At 35.8% G+C, this 21,511-nt stretch overlaps 1 protein-coding gene across 2 annotated transcripts; it reads left to right on the top strand.

The window, feature by feature from the left end:
• Positions 1-211: 211 nt before the first annotated feature.
• Positions 212-20,809, top strand: UBXN8 (UBX domain protein 8). 2 transcript variants are annotated; one of them, XM_017674435.3, is made up of 8 exons: positions 212-342; positions 3,384-3,506; positions 5,918-5,991; positions 10,479-10,601; positions 12,379-12,516; positions 13,682-13,723; positions 18,058-18,132; positions 20,051-20,809. In XM_017674435.3, exons 1-8 carry the CDS (start codon positions 255-257, stop codon positions 20,216-20,218), a joined length of 831 nt encoding a protein of 276 aa, XP_017529924.3. In that variant the 5' UTR covers positions 212-254; the 3' UTR covers positions 20,219-20,809. The 2 variants fall into 2 exon arrangements, with proteins under 2 accessions (XP_017529924.3, XP_036853609.2); XM_036997714.2 differs by lacking the exon at positions 212-342 and adding an exon at positions 406-908.
• The last annotated feature ends 702 nt before the right edge of the window (positions 20,810-21,511 follow it).

Genomic DNA, 21,511 nt, shown 5'->3' with positions numbered 1-21,511 from the left:
TCGCCTCCAGGGAGCCGCAGGACTTGGCCAGAGCGGCGGCCACTGAAGCCGTCTCCCCCGGACATCTTGTGACGTGGGGAGGCGAGCTGTGTTTCTTCTGATATAAGGCGACAGATAAAGCGTTCGAACACAGGAGTTCAGCTCAGGGCACTAGCGAGCCTGTCTCAGCGCCCCGTCTCGTCCAAAGCACCGCCCGTAGGAAGGACGAAACCGGAAGGGGCGCGCTTCCCGCCGGACGCGGGGCTCCGAGCAACATGGCTTCTCGCTGGGTCGTTGGCGTTTTCCTCCTCTCTGCTCTTCCTCTCCTGTGTCTGGAGCTCCGCCGTGGGATCCCGGAACTAGGTAAACCGGCTTCTTCCTTTTGGCGCTCCCACCCGCGTACCTTTCCCTTGGATGTGGCGTAGAATGACCGTCTCCCGGCCGCGGCTCCCCTTGGCGCTTTGCCTACGATTCCCAGGGTGCAGCGCGGCAGTCACCCTCTTCCGGTGCCGGATTTCCGTCAGAGCGGGACTGCGCCGCGCCGGGCGGAGAAAGTCCGTTCAGACCTGGAGAGGTGTGTTTGCGAGGGTACCGAGGCAGATAGCAGAGGAACACAGGCCAACACTGCCCTCAAGTTGCGTTGACTGCTCAAAAGGAAAGAATTAGAGTGATGTGATGTAGGCCCTTCTATGGAATTTAGGCAGAGATTTAAATGATCGGGAGCCAACCCTTTGGAAAGCCGGCGCAGAAACATTCCAGACAAAAGGAATTGTGACATGTTGGAGGAAAAAGATGAAGAGCGCTGTGGCTGGATCAAGGAGACTGAAGGGGAGAGTGGCCTGAAATAATGTTCACTGAGCACCTATTATAAACCTAACTGCAAGTGGTGTTTATGATAATGTCTCATCCCATCTGCATTACCACACCGGGTGGGTGCTGTTAGTCCCCACTGTACCGTTAAGGAAACAGATACAGGGAGGTTCAGTAAATCCCCCCAGTTTTAAAAAGGCCACTGGATTCTGCGTGCAGAGCGTATTGGAAGGAGGCTATAGTGGAAGGCATGAGGCAACTTAAGCTTTTCAAGTAGGCACGCAGAGATCGCCTGGACTGGGATGGCAGAGATGAAATGTGCACAATTTTGGGATTTATGAAGGATCTGTTGATGGATTAATATTTGGGATGAAGGAGGGGGAATTCAAGGATGACTCCTCCATGTGGGGTTGAACAACCCCATATAGTTGGTGGCGCCAACGAAAAGGGGGAAAACTGAAAGGCAAATGGACCTATGGAGAATCAGCTCATGTTTGGACATATTAGTGATCAGTTTACATGCACATCCCACTCATTAAACTATGAAACTTAGCTTTGGATATTTCCCTCTCCCTACCCCCAAGGATTGGGGTACTCAGAAATATTACTTGAAATAAGAAAATACTTTAAAAAATCTACCAGAACCCTCTAGAAGCCTCCTACTCAAATATATTGAATCTCACAAGACCTTTATGTAAATGATACACAAATGTTCAGTTCACACTTAACCTTATTCCAGAATTTACTGGTCCCCTTGGCTTTACAGCATCCACCTCTACTCTGCTTATTTAGAATCTTCCACTTCGCACTATTCGTGTCACTAGTTATGAGAAGGTGGTTACTAAGGGTGGCAGAAGGAGACCTGCTCACATGATAAGCTCCAACCACAGGGAAATACACTTCTTGAAGGCAGAGACATCAATTTTTTATTCCTGCCACTTATCACAATGTCTGATTTTTTAAAAGCAGGCCAAAAATTGTAGAAAATGCCACTGGGATCTTAGCGACATCTCTGGTTCTGAAATTTCCACTAACTCCTTCCTCCTAGAATCCTCTCTCAGTTGTGAAGCAGTGGTTATTTACTTTGGCTTCTTGATATAGGTTCTCTAAATATCCAGTACAAATCAGACATACCAGTGCAACAGATGTAGGGCTAGGTCCGGTGGAACAGTACTTAGAGATGCTAGTAGTCCTGGCTGGCACTGCTGACTTCTAGGAGAAGAAGTGGAATTCTCAGACTTGTTTCTTCATTTGGGTTGTATTTTTGGCATATATTGAAAATGATCCCTATCTTTTTCTCCTATGTAAAAGCCTTCATTGCCAATACATTTTTACTTGTGCTTAAACTAATATTTAATGCTGGTTTCTCTCATTTGTTATCATTTGAAGGGCCCTGCACATGGGCTCTTGAGAGTAGGTATGAAAAAAATTTTTAATTTTGTCTTTAAAAAGTGTACACACAAATCTAGTTCTTTTATATTGTCAAGTGAAACTTGTAGATTGCTTGCTTGTTAGAACAAAAAGCAATATTATGGAACAAAAATCCCATAATACAGCAGTCCCTCTAAACACTAATACTCTTAGGAATTGAATGTTGTAATGTCCAGGAGTACCCTAGATTTAACTCTGTGTTGTATTAAAAAACACCTGAATCAATAGTTAATGCTGGCAGTTAGAGGGTCATGAAGCAAAAAAAAAAAAAAAAAGGTATTTTTTTCTCTAAACAACTTTAAATTGACTTCTTAAGAAAGGGTAACAAATACATCTGCTTTCAGTGAAAATAAGTCTGTATATATAATTCCTTCTTTAATCTTTAGTTGACTGACTAACTGCCAACTTTGCTCACATTGGTAAGATGGTGGTTCTTTACGTCTGCCTGGTAACTTTTGAGAATTATAAAACAAAATTAAAAACCGAAAGGTAGAAACCATTTTCAGCCCATCTTTATGTCTCCACTTCTTGACCATTCAGTAAGTTTTATTTACACAAAGTAGGTGGTAGTTACATTTCTGCTGCTTTAATTTTCATTTTGGTTGTTGAAATAAGATCAAATACTTAATTTTTGCTTTTTTTCTAGGCAAACATATATATATATATTTCTATCCAAATGATAAAGTAAAAATTGAGAAATGAAGAAGTGCAAAGTTGCATAATTTTACTGAGAAATCTGGATTTGGTGTTTCAGTAGGAATGACTTTTTAACTAGAACTAGAATTTGATAAGATGATACTCTCACCTTAGCTCCCAATAATACAATTTTATCTCCTTCCTCTGGACAGTAAAGAAACCAGGATTTATGCATTACTGACAGTCATAGTATTTATAATGTAGCCAATCACTTGAATTTACCTATATTCCTGAGACAAAAGATCTTCTAAAATTGTTTTCCAAAAACCTGTTCTGGTAATAACAACCATGATGATCTTAGCACCCAAAGAAGACCATGTGAAAACTGTAACATAGTTACATGACTTACCTTTGACTATACTTTTCTAGTACAATCTTCTAATATGTTATTATTTATTATTAATATTAAGTGTTTTGAATTGTAATTGTAATTTGGGTATTTTTGTTTGTTTGTTTATCTTTGTCAGGAATTAAAGATCTAATTTTACTGTGTGGCCGGATTTTCTTACTGCTTGCTCTCCTTACTTTAATTATTTCTGTGACAAGCTCATGGCTTAACTCATTTAAATCTTCCCAAGTTTATCTGAAAGGTAAGTTCATTGTTGAAGCTACTTTTCTACTCACATTTCTTTCCTTTATTTATTCTAGAACATTTCACAGTGAGACCCATTTACCATTAATTTGTGATGTGTAATTTCAGGGTAGAGTTACGTTACAAATTTAGTCTTTATTTTCAATGGACTACAAATCTAAACATTGTTATGGAAAATTATACATTATTCTTATATGTACATTTGAAGTTACATCATTTCTAAGTTGATACATTGCAAATTCTCTCATTTTAAACTGTGTGTGCAGCTTCACTTCCATTTGATATGCAGTTTATAAACTGTTCTGCAAATGATCATACCTACCATTAATCTCAAGTCTTTTCAACCTAATTTATTTCTCATTCCATTTGGCACTTTTTATTTTATATACACTTATCCATTATGGATAGTTCAGTGCTCTTACTTTTAGGAAAACTGTGCTTGTTCTTTTTTTTTTTTAGTAAGTAAAAGTTTTGTCTTTTAAAAGTTAGAAGCCTTTTAAAACAATCTGGTAGTTCTCAGAACAGATGAATCCTAAAAATGAAGCCTACATTCTTACAACCTTTTAGAAGGAAGTCAGTAGTGAACTTACATTGTTTTGTTTTGCTTCTTATTTAAATGTAAGTAAGTGAAAGAAAAATGAGCAGTGTTGAATTTATAACCCTTTCAGATTAAAAGTGAATACAACCATAATCTTAACAGCTTATACCATTCACCCAAACATAATAGAATGTGTATTTTTCAGGGTCTCCCAATCATAGATTTTAGAAATTCTTTTGTTTCTTCTTTTGATAAATTATATGATCTCTTATATTTCAAATTACTAAACTGGAAATTAAATAAGAGCACTGCAACTTCTCAGAAATTTTGTTAAATACATTTTGATATCATGAAGGTATTTGCTGTATATATCATATCAGGTATCCTATGTTTTATAAATAAGGGCAACTGGTCTTGACACAGTTCCTGTGCTTTAAGCTATACCTTTATGTTGTTGGATTGCAAGTCATTCTCATACATTTACAGGTTGATGATTCTGGGACATAATCACTGAAATAAAACTTTTGATTAATCAGGACTGTATAGTGCCTGATTAATTTTATCAATTGAGTATAAAATCAGCTTGCTTACACATTTTCTTTCTTCCTGCTGTCATCAGATACTGAGGTAAAAGACTTCAGATTCACCCAACACTTTAATCTTCCATATGTTGTAAAGATTTGCATGATGAGGTGTATCAAAAGTTCAGAGCTAGTCAGTTTCCAGTGACTTTAAGGATTAAAGCCCCTAAATCTGCTATTGATTTGTTTAAAAACTATATTCCTTGGTTCAGAGTTTAAGAGTCTTAAGATAACTAAGTCTTGACTAACCACATAAGTTAGTGGCCTAATTGGGCCTTCTGATTTCCTGTGTGCTTTACTTATCTTAATCTTTCCTTGGCAAACTTGGAAATACTTACCAAGAGATAAAGTTATTGACAGAAAGCAATGATCCTTTATTTAATGAACAGGCAGTTTAAAGGCTATATTGTTGATTCTTGAACAATATGGGGGGTAGGCACCAGCCCCCCCCCCATTGTAGTCAAATCTGCATATAATTAATAGCCTACCATGGCCAATATCCTTATCAATAACATGAACAGTGTTATGTACTATATTCTTAACAATAAAGTAAGATAGAGAAAATGTTTTTTCAAATCTTCACATCTCTCAGAATTTTTCCTCTATATGTATTGAAAAAATTCCCAGTATAAGTGGGCCCTCATAGTTCAAACACATGTTATACAAAGGTCAACAGTATTTTCCTAAAGGATGGGTAATTCTTTGAGGGAATACAGTTAAAATTAACTTAAATGAAATCTACTAAACCCAGAATAAGGAAGGTCATACAACCGCAAAAATCCTTTCTCTTGACATCTCATGGATAATGACCTAATATTCGTTCATTCATTATAGGAGCTGCTGAGCACACCCCACCTTTGGGGTCTAGTATGTTCCTTTGACTGTTGGGTACAGGGATGCCCAAATGGCACACATTCCTGGCTGAGCAGTGTTCCATACTTCATGTGCAGTAATGGGCTTCCAGGCTGTGCCTTAGCTGCTAAAGCCCTGTCAGGCCCACAGAAAAAGCCCCACCATATTCATTTTTGAAACTACACCAAAACTACAACACAGAATTATTAATATGTGTCAGAGAATTATTATTTCAGAACAGACCTTTTCTGACAGATTTTACTTGTGGATTTCTTTCTTTCAACTGTCTGCATTTATTTTCATAATTTGAAAAATACCTGTTTTTGAAAGTTTGTCTCTCCCAAATGTTAAGATCTACAGACTATTTTCAGAGAAAGAGAGCCTTCAACTTACTGATACTTGGGAATTAAAAAGCACTTTTATGTTTTGATGTCGTAGAAGAAGAAGAGAAGAAGTATGAGAAAAGGCAAAAACTTGTCAGAAAAAAACAACAAGAGGTGCAGGGCGAAAAGGTAAAGCATGATTTAGCATATGTAGAGAGAATTATCTGGGGTATTTAAAATTTAGGTCTGTTGCTTTTTTTGACACTATGCTCAGATTATTTTTATTATTGAAGTCAAAATTCATGATATAAAATTAACCATTTTAAAGTGTATGATTCAGTGGCATTTAGAACATTCACAATATTGTGTAACCGGTACCTCTAACTAGATCCAAAACATTTTCCTCACCCTCAAAGAAAACGCCATACCTACTAGACACTCACTTCCTTAGTCCCCCCTACTATGCTTTGGCAACCACCAGTTTGCTTTCTGTTTGTATACACTTGCCTATTCTGGATATTTCATATAAAAGAAATCATAACAGTTTGACCTTTTGCATATGACTTCTTTCAGTCAGCATGTTTTCCAGGGTTCATCCATACAGCATGTATCTGTACTTCATCCTTTTATAACTAAGTTCAACATCTTTTCATGTGCTTGCTGGGCATTTGTATATCTTCTCTGGAGAAATGTGTGTTCAAGACCTTTGCCCATTTTTAAATTAGGGTGTTTGTCTTTTGTTGAATTATAGGAATTCTTGATAAATTCTTGATACTTGACTCTTATCAGATATATGATTTGCACATATGCTTCCATTCTGTGGGTTGTCATGATAGTGTCCTGTGATATACAAAATTTTTTGTTTTGATGAAGTCCAATTTTTATTTGTTTTATTGCTCATACTTTTTTGGTCTTTATCTGAAAAATCCATTGCCAAATCCAAAGTCAGAAGATTTATCCTTAATATATTTTCTTCCAAGAGTTGTACAATTTTAACTTTAGTATTTAGGTTTTTAACTCACTCTGAGTTTATTTTTGTATATGGAGTGAGGTGGGGGGATCCAATTTCATTCTTTTGCATGTGCACATGCAGTTAGTTGTCCCCACAGAATGTTTTTTTAATTAAATACAGTTGATGTACAATATTATATTAGTTTCAGGTGTGTGTAACAGTAATTCAACATTCACATACATTGCAAAATGCTCACCACGATGAGTGTAGTTACCAAAGTTATGACAGTGTTACTGACTGTGTTCCATATGCTATAATTTTCATCCTAGTTGTTTTATAAGTGGAAGATTGTACCTCTTTAGTCCCTTCATCTATTTTTCCCATCCCACCACCTTTCCCCCATCTGGTAACCACCAGTTTGTTCTCTGTACTTATGAGTCATTTTCTTTTGTTCATTTGTTTTGATTTTTAGATTCCACATATAAGTGAAATTATATGGTTTTTGTCGTTCTCTGTTGTATGACATCCTCTAGGGCTATCCATGTTGTTGCAATGGCAAGGTTTCCTTTTTACAGCTGAGTAATACTCCATTTTACATATGTAACATGTCGTCTTTATCCATTCATCTATTGATGGACACTTACATTGCTTTCATATCTTGGCTATTGTAAATAATTCCAGCAGCATTTGTTAAAGAGACTATTCTTTCCCCATTGGATGGTCTTGGCACCCTTGTTGAAAACCAGTTGGCCACAAAGGTATGACTTAATTTTGGAGCTTTCACTTCTATTCCATTGGTTAATATATCTAGCCTAATGCCAGTGCCATGCTGTTTTGATTACTGTAGCTTTTTAGTAAGTTTTGAAATCAGGAAGTGTGATTTGTTCACACTTCTCCAAATTTGTCCTTCTTTTTCAATAATGTTTTCACTAGTTGGGGCCTCTTGTGATTCCATATAGTTTTGAGGATTGGCTTTTCCCTTTCTGCAAAAAAGGCCTTTGAGATTTTGAGGAGGATTGCACTGAAATTAAAACTATTCCTATTCTCAAATGACATTACCTTATATATAGGAAAGCCCAAGGAATCCACACAAAAAACCCACTAGAGCTAATAAACAATAAGCAAAATTGCAGGGTACAAGATCAACACACCCAAAATCATTTGTGTCTCTATACACTAGTAGTGAAAAATCAAAAAAGGAAATTAAAACAATTCTATTTATAATAGCATCCAAAAGAATAAAACACTTAAGAATAAATTTAGCCAAGAGGGTGAAAGCTATGTACACTAAAAATATAGTTGGAAGAAATTTTTGGAAGAAATTAAAGACATAAATGGCAAGACATCGCATGTTTATGGATTGGAAGTTTTAATATTATTATCAATACTACCCAATGCAATCTACAGCTTCCTCCTTTCCAAAACTAATACCATTTATTTCTTATTCTTGCCATACTGCTCTGGCTAAAACTTCTAAACAGTATTGAATAGTGGTGGTGAAAGCAGGTATCCTTGTCTTGTTCCTGATCTTAGAAAGCTTTTAGTCTTTTACCTTGAGTGTGATGTTGGCTGTGAATTTTCTGTAGATGCTCATTACATTAACAAGTTCCCTTCCAGTCCTAGTTTCCAAGTATATTTATCAGGAAAGAGCACTGAATTTTTGTCAAATGCTTTTTCTTCATCAATTCAGATGATCTTGTTTTTCCCCTGTTTCATTAGTATGTCCTACATTGATTGATTTTCATATGTTGAACCATCTAGTATTCTTAGGATGAATCACACTTGACATTGATATATAATCCTTTCAGTATGCCTGGAGCAGTTTGTTGTGTTTTGTTGAGGAGTTTTTCATCTGTATACATAGGGATATTGATCTGTACTTTTCTTGTAGTGTCTTTGTCTTCCTTTGGTGTCAGGATACTGTTGAACTCAGAATGAGTTAAAAACTGTTCTCACCTTTTCTGTTCTTTTGGAAGAATATGAGAACGGTTAGTGTTAACTCTTTAAAGGGTTTGATGGAATTCACTAGTGAATCCTGTTTCTTACTTTTCTTTGTTGGGAGGTTTTTAATTACTGATTCAAACTTTTGGTAGATCTGTTGAGTTTTCCTATTCCTTGAGTAAACTAATTTGTATGAATTTGTTTCATCTTGATTATATAAGTTGATGGTGTGTAGCTGTACATAGTATTCTCTTATAATCCTTTTTATTTCTCTAAGGTTGGTAGTAATAGCCCCACATTCATTTCTGATTTTGTCTTCTCTTTTTCTTAGTCAAGGTATATGCTTGTTGATTTTACTGATCTTTTCAAAGAACCAGTTTTTGGTTTTGTTGGCTCTATTGTTTTGCTGTCCTATTCTCTGTTATCTTTTCTGTAATCTTATATTTTGCTTCCTTATGCTAGCTTTGGGTTGGGTTTTTTTTTTTAAGTGTAAAGTTAATGTATTGATTTGAGATCTTTCTTCCTCTCTAATTGGATGTTTACAGCTGTAACTTTCCCACTGAACACTGCTTTTGCAGTATCCTATCCAAGACCTGCTTTCATAGCTAGGAACTGCATTTCCATAGGTGATTATTTAAGTTATTTTCTTGACCTTCAACTGTGAGGTAACACTCAGGAAGTTGCCAGATTGATGACTGACTTTGGTGAAAGAGGAGACTCTTTACAAGAGCACTGATTAATATTTTGACATCTTTCACTTGTTTTTCTCATGAACAAATTATTCCTTCTTAAGTAAACAAATGGAGGCTGAAAACAAATCACTGGAGTAAAAACCTGTATGTTTACTGGGGAGTAGGAACTTTACAACATTTGTAACTATCCTGATCTGAACTTACTAACAATAAAAGTTTTCTTGGAAGATCTTTGATAAGAAGCTATCTTGTACATATTTGAATCTTCTTAGTTTGAACTTCTAAGTTGGATGTTATCTCCTGTGGAAGTAACTGTTCAAGCCTTACATGCTAATAATTAGTAAACTAGAATTCCATCTAGATCACAACTGAATACTACTTGGTACCCATAATTCCAAAGGGTTTATAAAGATGGGATTCTTTTTTTTGGCAAAAATCTAAAACAACCCTGTTAAAATTTTCTCTTTGGACAAAGGGAAATTAATCAATCAGTATCTCACAGTATAGTATGTGTACATGGTGAAGTTTCAGCCTGTGCAGACATGTGCTTGATAATACATAACATTTTTTTGTAATTTTTCTCATCTGACATTGATTTGATAGTTTGATTTCATATAGAATTACAGGTTGAAAATCATTAGAATTTTGAACTATTGTGCTGTTATCTCAAAATTCCAGTGTAGTTATTTATTCAAGTTGCTTTTTTTCTGTTTGTTAATTTTAGTCTCCATTTTTCATGTTGGAGGCTCTCCTTAGTCATCTGGTAATCCTTGTCTCACCTTTCAGATTTAAGAACGATGTTCTATGCACCTTTGTATTGGTAACCCCTAGTAAGTTTTGCACTGACAACTCATGGAAGGATTTATAAGCAGACTGCCATACAAGCATAAGTGTAGAACATTTGTTTTTATTTGCATCATGTACAAATGCAAATTTTCAGTGTTAACAAAAGTGGAGGATGCTGCTTTTTTGACCAAATTGAGTTAGTGTGAAAACACACTCTTACCTGGTTATTTATACTTTTATAGACAATGTACAATCTTAGGAACGTTAATGTGTGATAACAACACCTACCTTATTTTTTTGAACAGGCTAAGGGATACAAAGAGAATGTTCTAAAACTGCACCAGGAAATGAAATTGAAAAGACTGGAACAGCGCTTTTATCAGATGATGGGTGAAACCTGGAAGTTAAGCAGTGGTCATAAACTTGGGGTTAGAAAACATTCTCATTTTATAATTTGAATTCTATTACTTATGTTTCCTTTTGTTATGTTTTACATATTTATTTTTTAAAAATTACATATGAAATTAACTGTTGTACAGGCTGTTTTTTTAGGAGTCTTTATTAATGATTGTATGTCAATTTTTAATGCAACATATTTATGTTTCAGTATAATGGTTAAGTGGTTTTTCATGCCTGTAAGAGCACAAAGCTTAGACCCTTGAAAAGCTCTACCATAAGTAGTCTTTGAGAAAACTGCTGACCAAATCACTGTTTTATGTGAGGGAGGAGTTCTGATCTTTCATAAAGTAAGGTCTCCAAGGTATTATAAGCTCCCATTATATTCATTATGTTTGGCTCTGTTTTTGTAAAACCAAATTAACCACTCTTTTTTTCCTTTAGCATTGAGAATGAATTTTTTTATTTACTAATGGAAGTTTACAATTTTAAGTTTTCTTGCAGAGGAAAAAGGATGTTCATAAAGGAATTAAATTTTAGAGTAATTGGCTGGCTGCAGATTTTATGTGTAAGATCACTTCTGTCCCAAAGACTTTTTGTTATTTCTCTGTTTATACTGTACCTTCCACATCTTGTAAAGAAAATGATCCAGGAAAAGTAAACATGATTCTTACATACAGTGAAGCAGAATCAGTTTTTACTCATTTTGTGATGGTCAATATGTCATAAAACAATGAAGGGATGGGTAGTAATGTTTAATGTGAAAGGCAGGCAACATGAAATTAGGCTGTGTCTTGATGGCACTGCTGGTATATATTTAACCTAGTTCCATCTAATACATGTTTTACATAATCAATGGTGACAATAAAGTGAGGGGCAGGGTAGACCTTTTGGTATTGTTAGGCTTAAGGCTTTCAGGATGATCACAGAACATGAGAATTGGAATGTTAGAGCTGATAGAAAGTATCCGTCACCTTATCCAGCTCCACACTTTGCAGTGAGGAAGCCTAAGTGTGGACAGTTAATTATTCAGCAGCAAGATCTTTTGACTCCCATTCCCCATGCTCCTTCCACCAAATTCTCTTAAGATAAATGAATGGGGAAAACAGCCCACCAAAATGGTGGCCATTCCAGTCTAATACAGAGAACTTCAGAAGGTTGGTAGATATGGAAGAGAGACATTATTGAACTAACATGTATTTGAGAATTTGACATTTAAGTGAATTACCTTGCTAAGGAAAAAATTTTAATAGGTACTAATAAAAACTAATCTTTATGATTTCTGGAATAAGACCTTTGTCTCCTAAAGTGACTGATTAAAATAGAAGATCAAAGTTTGAATTACAGAGCTGAAAATATGTTTATATATAACAAGATACAGGGGCCACATTCAGCTATGGAAGTACTGCATGATTACATAAATAAACATTTTTATATGCATGTTCTATTTTCACAGCCTTTCAAGGCACAGTCCCTTGCACTGCCTAGCTTCTTTTACTGAAAGGAGGAGAGAACGTCATTTAGGTTTCCTTCTTCCACCTACTGAAAAACTTGGGGGTCAGTTAAAATGGAAAGGTCCCTCTCCACCTTGTATCTATCAGAGGGAGACCCAGAGCTGGGTAAGGGTTGTTTCTACAAGATGTTAAACTCCATGTTTTCTTGTCTAAGGAGAAAATGCCGAGTTTCTGGGTCTAATAAGGACTTAATTCTATTTTTCACTGAAATGCTATCAAGGTAAAAGAAATAATCATTGTGACTAGAATAAACTCAGTAGAGAGCACCTCTTCAGAGATTGTTGTTTTTGAACAGGGTGATGAAAATCTGGTGCTTAAAAGTGAAAGTCAGACGTCTTTTGAAACATCAAACAGAGAAGCAGCAAAGAGACGGAAACTGCCTAAGCCTTTAACCAAAGTTTCACCACCTGCTCAACAGCCCGCGCAGAAGGAGGTTCGTGACGCCTGCTCACAGGGCTGTGTCAGTGTGTGCTAGGAATATTGTTCTGTGGGTATGGTGGTATACTCTGGGAAGAATTAGGATTGGCTTTTGATCCAGCGGTTGTCTTCCCACTACCTTACAAAGTGATCAGTTTCATAAGAATCACTTTTCCAGTTTAGTATTAATATTAATGTTCTGAACCAAATATAGAAGCTGTGAAGATAAATGATGATAGGTTTAGACAGTAACACCATTCTTTTTGAGGAAATAATTTGATTATGTAGAAATGAAAAATACTTACTGAGAGAACCATTCGCTCTGACATAATCAGGCCTTATCTAGTAAATAGCTGGTACTATTAACATGAGTGAATCATTTTTCCCAGTGGCCCCTCTAGGGAACAGGCTAGCAGCCATTTACTTTGGAACAGTGCCCTTTTATCTTTAAAACTTTAGTACCTAAATTGACTGATTTGGAGCTGGCATAGGTTGGAAGTAAGCCTGTTTATACTGACTCTCAGGGAAAGCCTGAGATACCAAAGATGCTTTTGATACCAAAGGAAAACAAATGTTTTATTTAACAAATGCAATTAATGTTAGAGAAACTTATAAAACATGGAGTCTCTGGTACTAAAAAATAAAAAGTGTCTCTGGAGGTAAAGTTTAATGACAAGTGTTTTAATGGGAGAAAATGGTCTGAACATCTGTTTTTTTAAATAGATTAACAGAAATAGGGAAACATGAATAACTCATCAAAGCAACCAAAGCAAGTGGTGCTTACCCAGTCCCCCAGAAGTGCCAGTGAAGAAAAATGTGCACTGATCTTAAAATGTGTACATATATGAATCTAAATAATTTTGGGGTCTTACTGAACTTAAGACATCCTGTTTCTTTAAATAGTACATATTATGTAGTATCTTGGAACATAAACAAAATTTTTTAAATGTGTATAGATTGGCAGTTATTTTAAATCTAGTTTTTATGATCTATGGTTGATTACCCAAAAATATTACTTGAGCTCTCATTTTCCTTGTGAACTTTTTATAAATATATATTAAAAGATTTCATGAAGCTTAAATGTGTTTAAACTCTATATTGAAACAAAGTATTCTCTTTGAAATTATCTTTTTTTTTCTTTAAAATGTTTACATTCCTGTTACTAATATGCTTTTCTTTAGGTTCTTGATTTCCCTGAAGAACCTCCTGAAACAGCTGAAGAAGTAAGCTGATTTTGTTCTTTGCAGATTATACATACCTATTTTCTTTAATGTCAAGTCATGTAAATTTGGGTTAGGAAGAAAAGATAGTATAAGTGTTTCTGTTTATGTGATTGCACTGTAATTAGGTCTTGTTCTGAATGCAATGTAATATCAGACTCCTCAGCTCGAGTCCTATTTTGGAAGCCTGTTGCCTGCTGAGCTGGTTGTTTAGAGCCCTCCCATTTCCTCAGGCAGAGACAGGATATATGGTCTTTCAGAAAACTTCAGGTCAGTAAATGAGTTACTTATTAAACAGAATCCAAATATGGAGGTGCCTTCAAATTGTAGTTTTCCCCTTGAAAAAGAGTAAATGAAGAATGCAGCTACTTTGTAGATGTTTTTGAGTTGAAGGATGGTTTGCTGTTTGGGGGCAGGGCCAGACAACCCCCACTGTACACTGAGCTGCCTTCTGCTCAGCAGTTTTTCTATAAATATAAAGTATGCTGCCCTCCTGCAGTTAGTTTTAGACAGGGCTCTACTGTCTGGGGAGCACATCTTTCAAGTCTTTAAGCCACCGAGGCAAAGGTGGTTTTCCTTTACTTGGGGCTCTGCGACTATTACACTCCTTGAAAACCATTTCTGAGGCTGCCATGAATGCCCTTGAGAGGGTCTCATTTTTGTCAACAATTTTGCAACATTTAAGTATAGTATGTTGGACATCAGAAAAAACTGAAGGTCCTATAAAAATAGGCAATGAAGTGTACAATCCACATATCGAACCCCAGGAGAAACACAAAAACCCCCCAGACTTCTAATACCTCCCTGTTACACCCCACAAATTTATGCCATGACATGTATATCCTGACCTATCTTACATTTTCACTACTCATCAAGCTCTGGATGGGTATGTATGACAACCGTTTATAATCCATGAGTAATTAAATACAGCTCAGGTTTGATGGGAAACACCTTTTATGAATTTACTCTGGCTTTAAAACACTTGACATTATTTTTGTAGAAGAACAGGTTGTCACCAGAGGTGCACAGATTACACGCACAAGGTTGCCAATGAATCCTTTGAAATTGTACCTTTTTATGATTATAGAGAGGACAGTATTTTTCTTCAGAAACTCAGTTCTATGAGGTTAAACTTCTGCTACAAAGGCAGTCATTGTTACTCTCCTTTTTATAAGTTATGTATAGTTATTCCATTTTGTTTCTCCTCTATTCTTTTCCAATACTTGATAGATGGTATTTTGTGTTACACCTGTTAACAAATAGTGGAATTTTAGAGCTGGAATGAATGTAGATACCCTTCGCATCCCATCTGCTCACTGGGAGCTGAAGCCACCTGTGGGAAAGGTTTCCAAGGAACCTGCTGGGGGAACCTGGCCTCTGGGCTGTGGCCAGTACTCTGCTGTCACTCTCTGTGCTGTACTGCCCCTATTTTCTTCTCTGCGCTCTACTGCCCCTATTTTCTTCTCTGCGCTCTACTGCCCCTATTTTCTTCTCTGCACTCTGGCCCTGCTTTAATTTTTGCTTCTGTGTGCTCTGCTTTTGATTTATACAGACAACAATATTATGGTAAGTAACTGTTAACCTGAAAATCACATGTAAGATGTATGCACCATATATAGTATTAATTGGTACAAGCATCTTCTGTATCACATAATGAAATTTTGTTAAGAACACCCTAATGTATAGTTGATACTACTACTACTACTGTGTATTTTTACAGTGTATTCTGTCCTACACTAATCAAGAAAAACTCTCTGCAATGTGATGACTGTTGCTAACAGTGCTGTATGATATATAGGAAAGTTGTTGAGAGAGTAAATCCTAAGAGTTGTCATCACAAGGAAAAATTTTTTTCCCTTTTTTAAATTTTCTTTTTGTTTTATCTATATGAGAAGATGGCTGTTAGCTGAACCTACTGTGGGATAATTTCACCATATATATAAATCAAACCATCATGCTGTCTGCCAGTTATATAGGAATGCATTATCAATTATTTCTCAATAAAACTGAGGAGGAAAAAAGAAAAGCTAATAAATATTGGAGTACTTTGATTCTTGCAGAATCATCCTTGGGCAAAGCCTTTTCCATCTGTGCCATCCTAATGCTTACAGATACCTAGGAATTCAGTACAAACATTCTTAAGTCCCTACTAACCACTCACAAGCCACTAATTTCACTTCCCTAGCTGATTTTAAATGTCTGTTCCATCTTTCAGTAATTCTCCTGTTTTCATTGGCCTAGAACTTGTTACCTCCTTTTGATCTAATTAATGACCTGTTTCTGGGCAGTCCACCTGGTCCCTCCGGATTTCTCTGCTGGGCTTTCTCCTGTGGTTGTAACTACCTTTTTTCAGAAAAATGAAAAGACCTAAGCATGGATTGTCATTATCATCATAAAAGTTAAAAATAAGAAAAGGCATTCTATGTTGGGGAGTGCCTTTCCATCCCATCCTCCACCCTAATAAAGTGTTTACAAAGTAAAGAAGGCATGTCCCAAGTAGAGAATGAGATACCCCATAGTTTCCAAAGATTCTAGGAAATTTGTAAGTTGGGTAGTAATATTCTGGCTTTCTGCAAAACACTATTTCCAGTTTTATCAGTTGAACAGTTTTGCTCTGGTATCATAACCATTACATAATCATGACACCATCATACATAAAGGCTTCCTGTGTCATAACCACTATATTTTAATCCCTATGCTGTCTGTTTTATGAGTATGTGTATATATGTGTATATGTGCATATATATAATTTTATTTTTAGGAGTACTGTTCATAGTTTTCAGGAAGTTCTCCATTTCCTTATTAAAGTTAGGCCCATTAAATGTCTAGTGTCACTCACAGACTAGAGGGACATTTTTATAATTCTGAATTGCTAGGTGAAGGGACTAACATTCATTTAAAAGTTAGAACCAGACAAGGCTTTCACTGTATATATGTATATTTTTGTATCTATAATAGCTGTGATTCTCATAAGGAGCTCTATTAGAAAATTCATGGCATAGTGGGAGCCTGGTTGGATTGAGGAGCAGACCAGTGGATGAGTGAAGTAATGCCCAACATGGATTTCTCACTGGGGAGGAAAGAATCTGAAACATATTAACACAATTCTTAATTGTGTTAAGAAAAAGCAGTATACCCTGATTTTTTTCAATGCCAGTTACATATATAGTATTACAACTATCCATGGAGTTCTAATATAATATGGCAAGATTTTAAAATTGAGAGGATGAAATAACTCATGGTGGTCTACGTTTCATAATAGAGTATTCACCATGTTACTGTTCTTTGAAATTGAAAAGACAATTACAGAATTTGAAAATAATTTTGTAAATCATTATGTAATATTGCCATCGCAACTATATTCATTATTGTATGCTATCTTTCTCTTTACGGAGTACCTGGAACCAAATTTTCATTATTGCTACTTATAACTTATGTGATCTTTTTTTTTATTATAATACTTTGCCTTTAGTAGAAGTAATAAACAGAGCTCAGCATTGCATTGATTTGGATGTGAGTCAAATTCCTTACCTACTTGAATGGAAGTATTTTCTAACATGGCTTTTCTCAGGAGGGTAGATGCTGTTGTAAAATCACTGTTTGTACTGCAATGCCTCCATAACTCCCTGGACAGCTATGATAATGTTAAAAATTTATAACATAAAAAAGGATTTCCTGACAGGAAAATAATGATCAGAATAAATTACTAACTCATCATCCTTCCTTTTAGAATTTCCTTTAATATCAGCAGTTGTAAGCTCTCTCTAGTTATTTAACTGTTTTACCAAGGGAAAGATTATAAGGAACCCAAGGCATATGGCAGATAAAGTGGGAGCTGCTCCTAGGAGTGGAGGTTTCTGAGAGCACCCAGCCTCCAGGACCAGCTCCAGGCTCGCCTCTCAGTTGCTTGCATGATGTAGGCATGGTGCACAGCCCACAGTAATAGAGTGCACAGGGCAACTGTTTCCTTCCCATTAGTGTTCTTGTTGTAGACTTTGAGATGGCACTGGGTCTTCTTGGTTCAGTAGGTCACTTTTGAAGCCCAACTGCATCTTGATATTATCTGGGCAGACAGAAGCATTTCTTAGACTCTGGTGTCCTTTCCAGAAGGCTCTGTCACTGATGTCCTCAATCAGTAAGAAGATGTTCTTCAGTTTGAGAAGAATTACTTCTATATTTAGAATGCATTTTCTGGAACTTTGATCTGCTTACTACTCCCAGAGCTAAATTCCTACAAAGCCCACATGAACTCTTATAATTACAGATGTTTCACAGTAGTAATTTTGGAATTGCAGAGCAGTGCATTGGAATTCTTATAGAACATTTTTATTCCCCAGGTAGTGACTGTTGCTCTCCGATGTCCAAGTGGGAGTATCCTGAAGAGAAGGTTTTTTAAGTCTTGCAGGTCACAGGTGAGAAATTCATATTTTGAGAACTATTTTGGTTGACTTTGGCGCCAATTTATTTCCATGCAGTGGGGAGAGGTATTATCACTGTTTCTGCTACTTCTATCAGGTGAGAATAAAGGGCATTTATATGTACTTAGTGTTGCAGAAATTTGGATAATTATGCATGTTGGGCCTTTCTGGACTGTGGTTTCTGCATTCATATTTTTTTCAGTTCTTCCTTTTCCTGTTTCTTTTTTATTTATTGTTTTTGTTTTAATTACATTTTCACAGCTTGGTGGGTCAGATGCTTTAAAATCCTTAGGAAGCAGCCAGTATTAACTTTGTTCCCATTATCTCTGATGGATTATTGCCCCATTGCTTATGTGTAACTCTGAGATCATTCTTTAGTGTTTGTTTCCTTCTGTTTTTCATAGATTTTTTTCTCTTAAAAACAGTACTGTGTCTATTAGCAATACCTTGGAAAACAAATGTAGAGAGAATAAAATTTTGATCTACAGTCTGACACCAAAGCCAGTTACTAGAATGTTGGTATATTTCTACTTTTAAGTGCATCTAAATATATAATTATGCCTGCATTAAAAAATAAATCTAAATAATTTTCTGATTATTGCATTTAACCTACTAAGAGAAGAATGCTGATAAACTATAATAGAAAATACGGACAGATTTGACTACATAAAAATTTAACATTCTATAAAGAAGTTCATAAAGTTAAAGAAAAATTTGGGGAAAATATTTTACTACTTATGTGTGAATCATTTTGTTATAAGGAGCTATATACAAATCAAGGAAAGAATAAACACCGCAGTAGAATGGCAGGTAAAAAACATGAAGGATTTTCTAAAGAAGAAAGACCATGTGAAAGGAAAATATGAAAAAAAAAAGTTTGGCTTCACTTAGAATCAAAGAAGTGCAGATTGAAAAGGGACACCTTTTTCTCTCTGTCAGATTGTCATAGATTAAAAAGAATAGTACCCAGTTTGGCCAGTGTGTGGGGAAAACAGGGATTTTCATTAATTGCTCATGTGAATGTCCATTGGACTGATGTTCCTATGGAATAATTTACCATCAGAATTTATAATCTTTAAAGTATTTAAAAATATATCTTTTGGTTCTGTAATTTCATTTATGAAAATTCTGTGGAAATGAGACGAATGATCAAAGGTATAAGTGTTTATGTAGGAACTGATGAAATTTTAAGGCATATCCATATGTTGGGATTATAGAATTTTATGACAGATGTACATTATATGGACTATCAATAGGTTATTGGATGATGGCTAGCAGTAGAAGTTAGAGATTACCTATAATTGATAACTCTAGTTTCCCCTGAGAACATTATTTCCTCCTAAAGCAACAAGCCATCCTTTGGCAGGCATTGTTTTTAGGCAAGAGTATGTGGAAATTTTGATAATTACTATGGCAAACTTCATGACAAGATATGTTATAAATGTAGGGATGGCCCTTTGAAAACTGGGTTCTCATAAGGCAGAGTGTCTGGGGCTTGGAGATGTCTATTTTGACTTAATTCCTGAATGTTTTTGGTGTGGACTACTGGCTTAGACTTTGAACTGAATTTTTCCACCAAACGCCAACCTTTTGTTATCAACCTTTTTACTGAATAATCTTTCCTTTCCCTGCAGTTGGAGCTTTCCTAATGGTTAAATGCCTCTGCTGTCTATACATGCTATTAGTTCCCAGGTTTTCTCTTAAACTGCTGAAATGTACTAAAGGTTATTCACATTTCAAAATCCATGGCATGCTATTTTCCTTAAATTAGAAAGTTTCTTTAAAAGGCATGAAAGTTCTGTTTCCTTACTCCTAGGAGCATGATTTAACAATGAAATAATTTTAAAATATAATGGTGATCTAGAGGGACACAACTGTGAACAGTATTCAATACCTAAACTTTACCTTTTAGGTCTTATTTAACTGGATGGTGAAAGTTGGATACCATACCTCCCTCTACAGCCTTTCTACTTCCTTTCCCAGAAGGCCACTGGAAGTGGAGGAAGGCCAGTCACTGCAGGACATAGGGATAACTGTGGACACGGTTCTCAATGTGGAAGAGAAAGAGCAGAGCAATTAGTTAGGGAAGGAGAACTGCCTGTTATACATAAAACCAGTTATACCATGACCTTTCAGGATGATAAAGGAGTCACATTAAAATCATGCCACACCTTGACTGAGCTCAAGGCAGTAAACACTTTTATGTAGGTATCTATGGAAATACATGGACATAAAAGACTAGAAAATTGTTCTCTGCATATAGTAATTTTTGTGCCATCTTACACCAAATGAGAACTAGATAAAAGGGCATACAAGAAGGCACACAATTTTTATTTCTTCTAGCTGAAATAATTTGTCAGTATGTTAACAAACTAAGTCAGTGACTTTGTTCTCTGACCCTTCAATCCATCTTGCCCCACTGAACATCTCATTTGGTCAGATTTTTTGAAGCCTTATAAATAAGAATGTTTATTCTGCTGTATTTTCTAGAAATTAAACTTTGAAGACATTTCAGGGCTCTTTAAGGCTATAAACGTCTTTTTGATAGTTACATATTAATGTCTACTTAACTGAGTTTGAGATTAATTTTGCATTGCATTAAATTGTAACATTTAAAGAATTCTAGGTGGAGATCAGTATTTTAAAAAATAAAACAATGAAAACCTTAAAACAGGTGAATTTTTTGATGTATCTGGTCATTTGATTTTCCTGCTTATAAGCCTGTAGTGGTGTATTCACATGCTACACCATGTTTGAAGTCTGACTCCCCCTTTGTCTTTCCCACACTCTGTCTTAAGTGTCAGTTAACTAGATCCCTCAGTGTGTCGCCTTTATTGAATGCTCCCTTATTCCTCTTCTGTAGAATGTATTATACTGCTTTATAGCTTTTTGTTTTCCCAAAGACAATTCTCTAAAAGCAAGAATATATCCTTTTCCCTCCATAAGTACCTACTATATAGTAATACTTAACACGTTTGAAAATAAATAAGTTATTTCAGCCTTCAACTTTATGGTCTCTGGAATATCCCACATTGAAAAAAAAAAAATTCTTGGTATAAATCAACTGTAAAAGTGTCTCATATCTTTACAAAGACAAAAACAAAATTAAAATCAGCTGTAATATCAATACCCAGGAATAAACATGGGTTTTTCTGTACATCCTGCCAGACTGCCAGACTTTTCTACATGGGTGTACCATAGATTAAAACAAACAAAAGAAGACCCCACATTTTTAGGCCCTTTGGAAAAACTGATTATTGTGGAAGCTACTGAGTAATTATGCTACTTAGGAAGTACGGCAGCAGGCTCCGTAATGGCCCCCAGTGATTCCTGCCTCCTAGTAGTCACACCTCAGTGTGCTTTTCTCTCACAT

This window comes from Manis javanica, chromosome 12 (genome assembly GCF_040802235.1).
Source record: "Manis javanica isolate MJ-LG chromosome 12, MJ_LKY, whole genome shotgun sequence".
Lineage (NCBI taxonomy): Eukaryota > Metazoa > Chordata > Mammalia > Pholidota > Manidae > Manis > Manis javanica.
Note: the sequence above shows the minus strand (reverse complement) of the source record. Positions and strands in the feature narration are given on the sequence as shown.